General features: G+C 34.7%; 1 protein-coding gene across 1 annotated transcript; it reads right to left on the bottom strand.

Moving 5' to 3' along the window:
• Positions 1 to 8,091: 8,091 nt before the first annotated feature.
• On the bottom strand, positions 8,092 to 8,826 carry LOC139900303 (uncharacterized). Its single transcript, XM_071883091.1, has one exon. It carries the CDS (start codon positions 8,824 to 8,826, stop codon positions 8,092 to 8,094), a length of 735 nt encoding a protein of 244 aa, XP_071739192.1.
• Between the last annotated feature and the right edge of the window lie 4,987 nt (positions 8,827 to 13,813).

The raw sequence follows: 13,813 nt of genomic DNA, 5'->3' as shown, positions 1-13,813 counted from the left end.
TCAAATAATCAAACCTATTCAAATACCGAATTTGTTACTTTATGCAGAGACGGACCGTTCATATGTTTAGAAGAAAAGACACTGAATGCTCGAGGTTACGCCTATGTAGCCATGGAAAACCAATTAAACCGACTATCTTATGAATGTGATAGATCATATAACTAAGAAATCTATTTCACAGGTATGTCTGTACAGTTTTTATTTTTATTTTTATTTTTAACCTTTTGATAATAAACGCTAATTTGTTCGCTAAAAAGTATTAAATTAGTATTGAATAAAATTAGGTTTGGCGACCGAAATTATTGATATCATTCAAAAATTTATTACATCACTGCGAAATTTAACGTTTATTCTTAAGGTATAAATATCTTTAATCAATCAACCCAAAATATTTCAAAAATTCGTCATGAGTTAAATTAGGTCTTGGAACCGAAATTACTTTACCGAAAAGAGGGGCGCATATTTTTGATAATATTTGATTGACTAAAGTGGGATAAAAAGCCAAAAAGATTTTTAATTTTATTTTTACCATGTTTTTAAAATTAATATTTAAATCTTAAATTAATATTGTAAACTTTGTAAAAACAATATATTTAAAATTGTAAATATTTGAAAAATTAATATAAGTTTGGTATGAATTTATAATATGAATTTTTAAATTAAGTTTGGTGTGAATTTTTAATTTTTAAAATATAAATTTTTAATTTTATGCATTTCAAATTTTAAGTTTGGTGTGAATTTTTAATATTAATTTTGAATTTTATATTTAAGTTGTGTGAATTTAAAAACAAAAATTTACTTTATCTCATTAAGTTAAAAATATGATTTTTAAAATTCGTCGTAAGTTGAAGACTAGGTCTTTGAACCGAAATTGCTTTACCCGAGGGAGGGACGAGGACTTTTATTATCATTATTTTTAATCTTATTGAATTAAAGTATGCCAAAAACATTGAAAAAACCCAAAAATCTTAGCTTTTAAAACAATCGCTACAAAAAGACAAATTTTAAAATTTTGTCGAAGGACGGACTAGGACATCGATCCGAAACGACCTCGTCCTAAATAACAAAGGAAACAAAATTTTAAAATTAAGTACTTAATTGTTTTATAAGTTATTGATTATAAAAAATATATATATATATATATCAAACTCCGCGACTCGCGGAGTTTGAAGGGTTATTCACCGCGAGTCGCGGAGGGGTCGAAAAATCAGAAAAAAATATAAACACCCGAACTGATCAGTCCCAACACAGAAAAAAAAGAAAACACTGCGAAAACCTGCGCGAAAAACCCGAAAAATACACCCCAAAATCACAATTTTTAACCGTTAATCATCAAATCTTTTGCTAAAATCATGTTGAGAAGGATGCTATCTAGGAATTACTCAAGAAAAACGGTAAATTTCTACACCTAAACACCATTTAATCCGAAATTAGTGTTCTTGAGCCATTTTTTCCCCAATTTGATTTTGATGCTTTTTAGTGTAATTATGCTTAAATTGTTTATGTATTATGCTTGTATAACCTAGATTGATGCTGTTTAACATGATTAGAAGTCTTAAACTTCAAATTTTGAGTAATCTAGGGTTTGTGTTCTTGAGCAAATTTGGGGCTTTTTGATATAAACAGGTTATGGCCGATTTTTGTCATGAATTGTTGCTAAATTGAGTAGTGTAACATGTCTAGGTAGTTAAATGATCCAAACTTTGAGCCTAAACATGATTTTGAGAATTAAAGTGGACTTTTTCAAGTCTAAAATTCATGAACTTGATTTTTGAAAGATAATGCCATTTGAGACTTGTTTAATTGCTAGTAATGATTATTTTGACATGTTATTTGAGTTAAATGCTTATGAACTTGGCAAACATTTTCGTATATGCTTATTTGAAAAAGTGTAGATTTGATGAAAATATGAAAATGAGCTTAAGTTTGATATAAATTGATAATGTCATTGTAATTATTTTGATTGATGATTTTGCTGACACTAATGCATATTTGTATGCACAAAATTTGTGTTTGATGTGTTTTGCAGACTGAAAGGGGTGAATCTTCATCCCAAGCCCGCAATGCTCCTGCTGAGAATGTGGAACAACAGGAGGTGGATAACTACTACAAGCAGGATATACCTCATCCAGTCATGACCTTTTCCGATATGCACTTGGAAGAGTTGCACCCGAACCTGAGATTTGACAGACTTTGGATAGATTATCCAAAATATCAAAGGGGTTTGCATACTCTTCATTCTAAGGTTGTTGAGGTACCGAGGGTCATAGAATGGGGACCCTTAGAAGCTGTAGAATTGGCCGGGCCAATTAGGGAATTACTTGTACAGAGGTATGGTACTTCTACTTTTAATGACTGGGTACGTTTATTCACCATGCGTAGACCTGTATATAAAGTATGGTGTGAGGAATTGTTGTGTAGTATAGAGTTGAATGATCGGGTAGCTAGTTTAACCGATCGTTCTTTTATTAGATTTTTGTTAGGCGGTTCGATGCGCCACATGTCTTTACTGGACATGGCTCAGGCTTTACGTATATATACGCCTGAGGAGTTAGCATCTGCCGATTGTAGAGGGTTGATACTAAACGGTAGAAAGATAGATGAAAATTTTGATACACACGATGTGTGGAGTCAAATGACAAGCCATCACCGTTTCAAAGGGGGAAATTACTCTTACTTGGATATAGATAGAGCCGAATTAAGAGTGATTCATAGGTTTTTAGCTAATTCGATTACACAAAGGGGTAAAAACAAGGAAAAAGTAAATGAACAGGATTTGTTTTACCATATGTGTATTCGAGACCCACAAAGCGCTGTAAGTATACCATATTGTGTGGGTTATTATTTATCAGCTATGGTTCGGGGGATGCGACCGCATAGCATAATAGGAGGTGGTATTTTTATTACTTTGATTGGTGAATATCTCGGTGTGGATATAAGTCGGGGGGGATTATTAGTAGAAGAACCAGAACCCCGCGATACTATAGGTTTAAATGTATACCATGGTGCGAAAGTTTTGAAGAGGCGAAATAACGCCGCAGTACGATACCATGGTAGACATCCACAGGTGGAGAGAAACCAACAGCAAGGTAATGTAGGAGGGGGGAATGAGATGCAAGAAATGCAAAGGTTTATAGCTTCTCAGGAATACGAAAATGCTAGACAGAGAGCATTTGAAGATTGGCAAGTTCATCAGAACCAAATCATAGCTCATTGCCAACATATAGGTAGAAACTATATTCCTACACCGAAACCCATCTTCCCTCCCTGGTCTATAGAGATGCAGCCACCATATCCTACGTATAACCCTGTCGAAGCATTCTATAGCACCTATGGTTATGCCTGGAACCCCTATTGGTACCAGTATCATCCCTAGTATACTTAGTTTTATTTATTTTGTGATTTGTAATTATTGATACGTTTAATACTTTTGTTAATATTGTAATCATTTTTATAATTATCTAACTTTTATTCTTAGATTTTAATAATTTTTGAATGTGGGGTAATATACCAAACTTCAAAAATATGTATATATGGTTGCAGTTTATCTTATGTACACAACAGGGTAAAACAACGCATTTTCAAAGACTGGCATTAAGTTCAGCAAAAGCAACTAATTTTGACGACAAGATGCAAAATATATGTGAAATAACAACAAGACGGAATGAACAAATGATGTGCACCATTTATCATTCAGCAAACAAACGCCAATATATTTGGAAACTTTGGTAAAATTTAATCATTTTCACACAAATCACCCTCAATAATTTAAATTGTTACTGATTTCTTGCAAATGAGGGCATTGCAAGATCTTAAGTGTGGGAAGGGGTTAAATTCTTTCGGATTTTAAAATTTTTTACTTTATACACTTGGTTACCATTAAAAATACTAGTAAAGCAGTAGTTGTATTAGAATCTAGTGCTCTCTGATAATAAAGAACAGCCCTAGTCTTATATACTGACTACCCAATTCTAGTAAAATTTTTCAAAATTTTCAATTAAATGAACTCAAAATCATGTTTATACATATTTATGAACAATAAAACTAGGTTTTAACACCGAAATTATTGTTACCTCGGAAAGGACATAAATTGAGAAACAAACTAAAATGTTAAAATTCATTTAAAATGGAATAGAGGACGATAAAAAGGAAAATAAAAGCCAAGTGTGGGAAAATTTACCAAGTTATCTTAAACATATGTCACATATATCTGTAACAAATAACTGAAAATACTATTGCTTTGGACTAAACTAAACTGTTTTAACTGATGAAAGAAAAGAAGAGATGGATCTACACGATGAATCAATTCCATCATTAAAAGGAAGTAAAGTCTTCCGAAAAAGACACGCGCTTCTTGATTTAGGTCATGAAGTTGTCGTCCAGACCAGCTGTAGGTTGACGAAAAATCTAGAAAAGTCATCACTAAAATCAGCAGGAAATCCACGGACCTCAGCATTAAACAGGGTCGCCAAGTGGTCAGATTTATCCTAACCATGAGAAGGATTTATCTCGTACAATGGGGGGGCACCATGCAAATTAGCTGGATAAGACTAATGAATCAGATCCCCAGAAAGGATAATCTCCTTAAAGATTAAAAATCAGCTTTTAAGACTGATATTACTCAATCCTAGAGATTGACCTTAAAGATTGAGAATTCAAACTCATGAAATTCAATGATATCTAAACTTGAGCTTGAACGAGAAAATATTTTGATCAAAATTACAAACCGATTTGTTTTCTGAAAACCCTATTTTCAATGCGTTCATTACCATTGAACGTAAAATCCTAGGAATTCACCTGGAATTCATTAGGTCACCTGAACTAAATCGGGTGTCAACCGTAAGAACGGTGGTTGCATAGTGGTCAAAGACAGGACCTTGTGCCATACCGAAAAATTATAAGGGTGAGCTTTACTATTGCTCCTACCAAAGATAGTAATTACGTCCGACACGTTATAAACCATAATTAAAAGCATGTCAGGGGACATTGCCTTAACAGTTGCTTGTTCAACGCTTTCCTTTACAACCGGACGGTAGTTTACCGAAAGGTAATATACGGGACAAGTGAACTGGACGTGTTGCTTTCCAAATACAAGGTTAGCAAGTGGGTAACACAAAACCATAAGTTTTGAACTAAAATTTTCAAATCTGAAACCCACCAAACCCACAAAAATATTTTGCAAACACCGGTAAAGGGTTATCCCGGAAAACTTATCTAGGGTAAAAACTAGATTTAATTTTCAAAAGATCAAATGTTTTCATAAAGATCCAATTTCCTTAATGGATCTAAATTTTTATAGTCATGTGGGACTGTAAACCATATCGTTACTACCATTGTTTATACCGCCGTATAGAAATCACTAATGTACAAAGTGTGAAGAATAAAGAAGTGATTCTAGTATTTCAAGACGATATTGCTTGAGGACAAGCAACGCTCAAGTGTGAGAATATTTGATAATGCTAAAAACGAACATATATTTCATAGCATTATTCCTCAAGAAAGACAAGCTTTTAGTTGCAATTGTTCTATTTACAAGTGATATTCGTTTAAATAATAAAAGGTGAAGACAAAAGACAGATTCGACGAATTGAAGACGCAAACAACCAAAAAGCTCAAAAGTACAAAAGACAATCAAAGAGGTTCCAATTATTGATAAGAAACGTCTCGAAATTACAAGAGTACAAGATTCAAAACGCAAAGTACAAAATATAAAATTGTACGCAAGGACGTTCGAAAATCCGGAACCGGGACCAGAGTCAACTCTTAACGCTCGACGCAACGGACTAAAAATTACAAGTCAACTATGCACATAAATATAATATAATATTTAAATAATTCTTATAATTATTTAATATATTATATTTATATTTAAACCGTCGGTAAACAAAGAGCCAAAATCCTCTGAGCTGTAAAAGTAAACTCCGCAACTCGCGGAGTTTGAAGGCCAAAAAGGCCGCGAGTCGCGGAGCCCCCAGTTTTGAAACTCCCTATAAAGCAAACCGAATTCTGATCATTTTCATCATCTTTTTTCTCCTCATTCATACGATATATTTATATTTATAATTTATATTTTAATTTTAATTTTAATTATAATTCTAATAATAAGGGTATGTTAGCAAATGTTGTAAGGGTGTAAGTCGAAATTCTGTCCGTGTAACGCTACGCTATTTTTAATCATTGTAAGTTATGTTCAACCTTTTTACATTAATGTCTCGTAGCTAAGTTATTATTATGCTTATTTAAAACGAAGTAATCATGATGCTAGGCTAATTACTAAAATTGGGTAATTGGGCTTTGTACCATAATTGGGGTTTGGACAAAAGAACGACACTTGTGGAAATTAGACTATGGGCTATTAATGGGCTTTATATTTGTTTAACTAAATGATAGTTTGTTAATGTTAATATAAAGATTTACAATTGGGCGTCCCTATAAATTACCATATACACTCAATCGGACACGATGGGCGGGGTATTTATATGTACGAATAATCGTTCATTTAACCGGACACGGGAATGGATTAATAGCCACTAGAATAATTAAAACAGGGGTGAAATTATGTACAAGGACACTTGGTATAATTGATAACAAAATATTAAAACCTTGGGTTACACTCAGTCGACATCCTGGTGTAATTATTAAACAAAGTATTAAAATCTTGTTACAGTTTAAGTCCCCAATTAGTTGGAATATTTAACTTCGGGTATAAGGATAATTTGACGAGGACACTCGCATTTTATATTTATGACTGATGGACTGTTATGGACAAAAACCAGACGGACATATTAAATAATCCAGGACAAAGGACAATTAACCCGTGGGCATAAAACTAAAATCAACACGTCAAACATCATGATTACGGAAGTTTAAATAAGCATAATTCTTTTATTTCATATTTAATTTCCTTTATTTTATATTTAATTGCACTTCTAATTATCGCACTTTTATTTATTGTTATTTAATCGCACTTTTAATTATCGTACTTTTTAATTATCGCAATTTTATTTTATCGCACTTTTATTGCAATTTCATTATCGTTATTTATTTTACGCTTTAAATTAAGTCTTTTATTTATTTAATATTTTAAATTAGGTTTTAACTGCGACTAAAGTTTTAAAATCGACAAACCGGTCATTAAACGGTAAAAACCCCCCTTTATAATAATAATATTACTTATATATATGTTTGTATTTTTATAAAAGTAAATTAATATAGCGTTGAGCTTTGTTTAAAAAAGATTCCCTGTGGAACGAACCGGACTTACTAAAAACTACACTACTGTACGATTAGGTACACTGCCTATAAGTGTTGTAGCAAGGTTTAAGTATATCCGATCTCTAAATAAATAAATATCTTGTGTAAAAATGTATCGTATTTAATAGTATTTCCTTGTAAAAATTTAATAGTATTTTATACCACTCCACTACCGCATCAGAGTTTTTGGCGAAATCCAATTCATTACCGCTTCTATTTTGGATTGATCCACTTTGATGCCCTCTTGGCAGATAACATGACCCAAAAACTGAATTCTCGGAACCAGAACTCACACTTAGAGAACTTGGCATATAATTTATCACGTTTCAACATTTCTAAAACTTGTCTTAAATGTGTAGCATGCTCAGATTCTGTTTTTGAATAAATCAAAATGTCCTCAATAAACACTATTACAAATTTATCAAGAAATTGTCGACACACCCGATTCATTAAATCCATGAAAATAGCATGCGCATTTAGTAACTCAAATGGCACAACCAAAAATTCATAGTGACCGTATCTCGTACAAAAATCAGTCTTAGGGATATCTGATTCGGCAACCTGAACTTGATGATACCCTGAGCGTAGGTCAATCGTTGAAAATAATGAAGCTCCCTGCAGCTGATCAAATAAATCATCAATTCTCGGTAGCGGGTATTTGTTCTTCACTGTTTTCTTATTCAATTCACAATAGTCGATACACATGCAGAGCGTTCCATTTTCCTTCTTAACGAATAACACTGGAGCACCCCACGGTGAAGAACTCGGTTGGATGGACCCACGATCTAGAAATTCCTGAATTTGTGACATCATATCACGAATCTCGGATGGAGCTAATCAGTACGGAGATTTAGCAACTGACGTGGATCCCGGCAACAATTCAATTTTATATTCTACTTCTCTAACTGGCGGCAAACCCGACAATTCATCTGGGAGGACTCCTGGGAAGTCAGAAACTACTAGGATTTCAGATATCGTCTTCTTTTCTTTCATAGAATCGACCACATATGTGAGAAACGAATCACACCCCTTTGCTAACGATTTCTTAGCTTTCATCATCGAAATTAACAGACAATTAAACCCGCCCCGTTTACCTCGGGCCACAGCACGTGTCCCATCGGTCAAAGGAAAAGATATTAATTTCTTATGACATTTTATACTTGCCTTATGGCGGCTTAACCAATCCATGCCTAATACGACATCAAAGCTCGGTATAGGCATAACGAGACAAGTCACGGGGAATTCATTCCCATCTATTTCAATGGTTACTCCAGATACAGAGGTTGTGACTGGAACTATTCTACCATCACCCACTTTTATTCTTAAGGGTTCAGATAATACGTTGATAGGCAATTTCAACTTATCACATAATGTAACGGACATAAAAGAGCGATTTACTCCACAATCAAATAACACACTAGCCGGCGAAGAATTTATCAGAAATATACTGGTAATCGCATCGTTGGTTTCAGTAGCAGTATCAACCGACATTTGAAAGGCTCTTGCTTCAAGTGGTGGATGATTCTTTTGTTTCTGTCCCGTTGAAGAAGTAGAGGATCCTCCGACTGACATTGTTCTGGCTTCCGACCCTACCCCGGAACTCACTCTCTTAGCTGTTGGACACTTGGCTCACCTATGTTCCACTTTCTGACAATTCCAACATACATTCTCCCAGAATGAATAATACAGGACATCATGACCTAAAGTTCCATATCTCATGCATCTATTTGCCAAATTTGAACACAGACCGACATGAGATGATTTGCATGCATTACACCAACCTCTTTGATTCCCACTACTACCACATTGTGAAGACTTTCCTCTCTGTTGATTGTTGAAAGGCTTCTTTGACTTGTAACTCATCTGGATTGTTGCTTGTTTTGGTTACGACGTCTGTTCTCTTTGACCACTTTTTGTTGCCTTAACATCACCTTCCACCATCTTTGCCATTGCTGAACAAAACGAAGCTTATCAGTATATAATTCAATCACGTCATCAATCATCATTTGATGAGTCATTTTCAAATTCATGAACTCTCTCTTCATTTTGGAAATTTTATAAGGAGTGCAATATTGCTCGCACACCTTTGCAGAGAATTGTTCCCAGGTTACTTGACTTAACTGTTCTTTCGAAACTTGGGAAGTCAATGAATCCCACCAACCCATGGCTTTCTTCTTCAGGAATCTACCGGCATAAATGACAAGTAATTCAGGTTCACATTGGCACGCCTCCAATGCCCGGTCTACTTCTTTCAACCAATCAAAGGTATCTGTTGGATTTCAACTTCCCGAGTATTCTGGAGGTTTGCAATCTAGAAAATGTTTAAATGTACACTTTTTCTTGGTTTCTGTTGGTGGTTGTGAAAATATTTGTATGGTATAGGGATACATCATCTGATTAGGGTATTGGTATCCAGATTGGAGGGGTATCTGGTTAGCTTGTGGTGTTTGGAATTGAGGAGGTAACGTAAACTGGTATTGTTGTTGTTGTTGTTGTTGTTGTTGTTGTTGTTGTTGTTGTTGTTGTTGTTGTTGCTGAGATGAACTCCCAGTGGGTGCAGGACCACGTTGAGGGAATGGAAAACCAGGAGGTGGAGGTTCAACATTTGCCCCTAAGGTACTTGCAGGAAGAGTATTTTCTAATTCTGCAATCTTTTCCCGAGCTTCCTGTAACTCATTTTGCAACCTCTGGATGTAGTCTTCTTGATCTTCATTTGAAATTTCACCCTGTGTCGGAGCTCTGAAGATTCCGGGGGTCGAGGGAGCTTGAATGTTATGTCTGTCAGTCATCTTTTAACCTGTACTGCACAATATCTCACCAGAGCTTAGTGGATAAACTGTTAGTACTTAAAGTCTAACACACATACCTACTACATTCACTTAACCTGTCCCCCACGATATGTTTGATACCTCATACTCAAGGTTTGGGAATACGACATCCATGTGTACGTACTGCCAAACCTACGCTTTGATACCAAACACCGTATTTTTTTTAAAAAAAAACACAGCGAAAACATATTATAATAATATTTACAAACCATAACTTAGTAATTAACTATACCATAGTTATTACAATCATCCAGGTGTTACGTTAATCAAAAAGCTTTTACACACATATAGGTATCAAAATACAGACATCAGAGTTATGCGTATCAAACACATCAAATAGACAAACTTCTCCCAGTACCCGGCATAACATCCTAACCTGCAAGGGATAAAATGTGGGGGATTAACACAAGACTAAGTGAATGGAATCATCCTAACAGTTATAGGCATCTAGCATCAAGCTAAGTACAACTGTATAACACAGCAATTAAAAAACCAATACATTAACAAAAGGACCGATGGCTTGCGGGCCATCAACTACTAGCTGATCGGGCTAGAGTTTACCGATAGTTCCTGTTACTCTCTCCTTCGTATAGTAATCCGAACGCAGTGGATGCGTCATTCAAACTATACTACACGAATAGTATCACTTAAACCCAACCTCACTATTCAAGGTTGACCTTTTGCCCAGCTTCACTATTCAAAGCCGGTTGTCAACTTCACTATTCAAAGATGACAATACCCATGTGCACCTAATCATCACAAACAATATAGTACATCATATACTATCAATATCAGGCTAAACATGGCAGGACAATAGTAGCATAACCCGCTACTACATACATATAACAGTTAAGATAGTCACACTCACCTGATAAATAACAAGAACTCAGAAGTCTTATATTACTGAGTCTTCTCCGTTCCTTTATTACCTGAGAATAATATATCTCAAGTTAACACATATTCAATCAATCATATCATCAATTCATACTCTAAATAACATCATATAGCCAAATATATCCATATATGACATGTTTACATGGTTCCCCATTCAATTGCAAGTATCACACGCGTGTTAAACGAGGCATACTCTCTCATATCATTTTGACTCAAATTAAAGTTTGATTTTGTGCTTTAAAACCTTACTATTGAAGTATCACAACGGTAGTTTATTCATAAAAAACGGAGTTACGGTTTGAAAGTTATGGCCAAAACGAGTTTTGCAAAATGCTGACAATCTGCATCCGCACGGATGCACCTGAAATCGTACGGATGCATCTTTATCTGTACGGTTGCATCTGTAACCGTACGGTTGCACCCAAAATGACCCGGATACAACCTGTATCCATACGGATGCTGTTCATCAGCACCCCGGTCGCCGTTTTCGTGATTTTAAGCCCCAAATTTCGTTTTTGCACTGTTTTTGACACTAAAAATCACTTAGGAAACATGTAGAGATCATAAGTAAATGTTTTATAACATCTATGGGTGTTTATAACATTTTTTCACGAAACACCTCATTAAGTGGTCCAAACAAGGTCCAATTTAAATAAACAAACCTATTCCATGACCCTTGTCACAGACTGATCTCAACTATATAATTAATAATTAAATAATAATAAACACGTAATTATTAAAATAACATATAATAACAAGAAAGGACAATTAGGACAATTATCACTAGGCCCAATGTGAGGTTGTTACATTATAAATAAAAAGTTCTAGATATGTACAAGATCCATTTTTAAGATTAAACTAGAATATATGTACTCCTTATATTAAAAGGTATTGCATTTTTTTTTGTATTTATATGACACTTTAATATATGATTGTAAATTGTAATGTAATTGTAATGAATATGACATTAGTTCTACTTGTAGGATTTAGGTACATACAAAATATTCGATTTTTGTTTCTCTTTTACGTATCGTTTGGTATGAGAGATATATGTGTCTATACCATAATAAATTTGTACCACCCTCAATCATGATTCCTGGCTTCGTCTCTGAACACATGGTTGACTCTCAAAACTGTTTGTTAGAATGTTTGAACCCGTAAATATTATCGTTTACATAGCCACCATTTATAGAGTCATAACCCTAGAAAATCAGATGGACCAAGACCATTAAATAATTGGACTGGGCTATACATATATTCTAATATACTATCTAACACTCCCCCGCAGTCCGAACGGCTAAATCGTGAAAGTTCGGACTGGAGCAAAACAAAAACAAATAAGAAATAAAATTAAACATAATATTAAAAATAACTTCTTTTTTTCTCTTGTTTGATAAGCTGAATAGACAAATATTCGCAGATGTGGTTGCATATTGCTTGACTGCATATTCATTTTTCGTAGCGTTTTTTTCCCTTTTACGCCGTGACTTGCTTTGCCTAAGGATTGAGCAGGACTTGGGCATAGAACTTTTGTCGACGATAACAGTCATCTTCAACGCTGCAAAAGAGAGTTTCCTTTTTTTTGTTTTTTTTTCTTTTATATATTCCTCTTTTTTCGGGTTTGGAATCTAGTCAAGCTAGGCGGCTCAGCCCCACGCCGATTAGGGTTCGCAAAAGATTAACCTTAATCAAAGATAATAAAAACTTAAAAAATAGATAATAAAGAAAATAGAAAAGTTAATAGGAATGAGAAGGATTTTCAGGAAGGTTGCATGTGGTGGGTATGCTACTTTGCAGTGGCGAAACTAAGATTTTTTTTATCGGGGGTAAAAAAATTTTAAAACAGTAGTAATTTTTTTAGCAAAAAATTGAGGTTTTTATGCAAATTATGAAGGTTTTTTGGGCAAAAGTTGAAGGTTTTTGGCAAAATTTGAAGGTTTTTGGGCTAAAAATTAAGGTTTTTAGGCAAATTATGAAGGTATTTGGGCAAAATTTGAAGGTTTTGGGGCAAAACTTGGAGAACTTTGGGCAAAATTTGAATGTTTTGAGGCAAAATATGTAGGTTTTGGGGCAAAAAAAAAATATCCACCGGGGACAAAGTCGAAAAATTCAAAATTTTTACACTGAAAAAAAAATTCACTGGGGGCGGGCGCCCCCTCTTCCCCATGTAGTTTCGCCCCTGCTTCTTTTGCACATTGAATCATGCTTCTTGATAATTAAAAAAGAAATAAAAAACATAAAAGGCTGAATTGGATCTAGTGTCTTGTAGCCGGTTGACCTTCTGGGATAATAAGTTGGAATTGAAAAAAGAAGGCTACGTCTGTTGATTTTCTTTTTCAAGGGAAGTGGTAGGAGGCACTGATGTAAATGGCGTCCGTTGCGACGCCCGTTGCAGCGTTTTGGTGACTAAACCGTTTCGACCCCGTCCCCTTTTCTTATAAGCCGGTCAACGGTCAAAAGTCGGGTCAAATGCAGGAAAAATTGGGTCAACGCTGGTCAAAAGTCAGAAATTCTGTTAAAATCGGTCATAAGTCGGTTAAATCAATCAAAATTGACTTAATTTAGTATTCCATTTTGTATTATATTAACGCTAATAGCAATTTTAGGTACAAACTTGTCAACGAAGGTTTTTTAGCTCTAAAATATATGTAAATGTATATTTATATATATATATAAGTCAACATTAGTCAACATCCGTTTCGACCCCGTCTCGACCCCGTTTTTTCCGTTGCGACGTTTTGAGGTCGCTACCGTTTCGGCCCCGTCTCGCGTCTTTTTCAACCTTGGTAGGAGGTGATTGAAAGATATGACGGGACGAGGCAGCGGCACAAGACGAC

This window comes from Rutidosis leptorrhynchoides, chromosome 3 (assembly GCF_046630445.1).
Source record: "Rutidosis leptorrhynchoides isolate AG116_Rl617_1_P2 chromosome 3, CSIRO_AGI_Rlap_v1, whole genome shotgun sequence".
NCBI lineage: Eukaryota > Viridiplantae > Streptophyta > Magnoliopsida > Asterales > Asteraceae > Rutidosis > Rutidosis leptorrhynchoides.
This window is presented reverse-complemented; position numbering and strand designations above follow the sequence as displayed.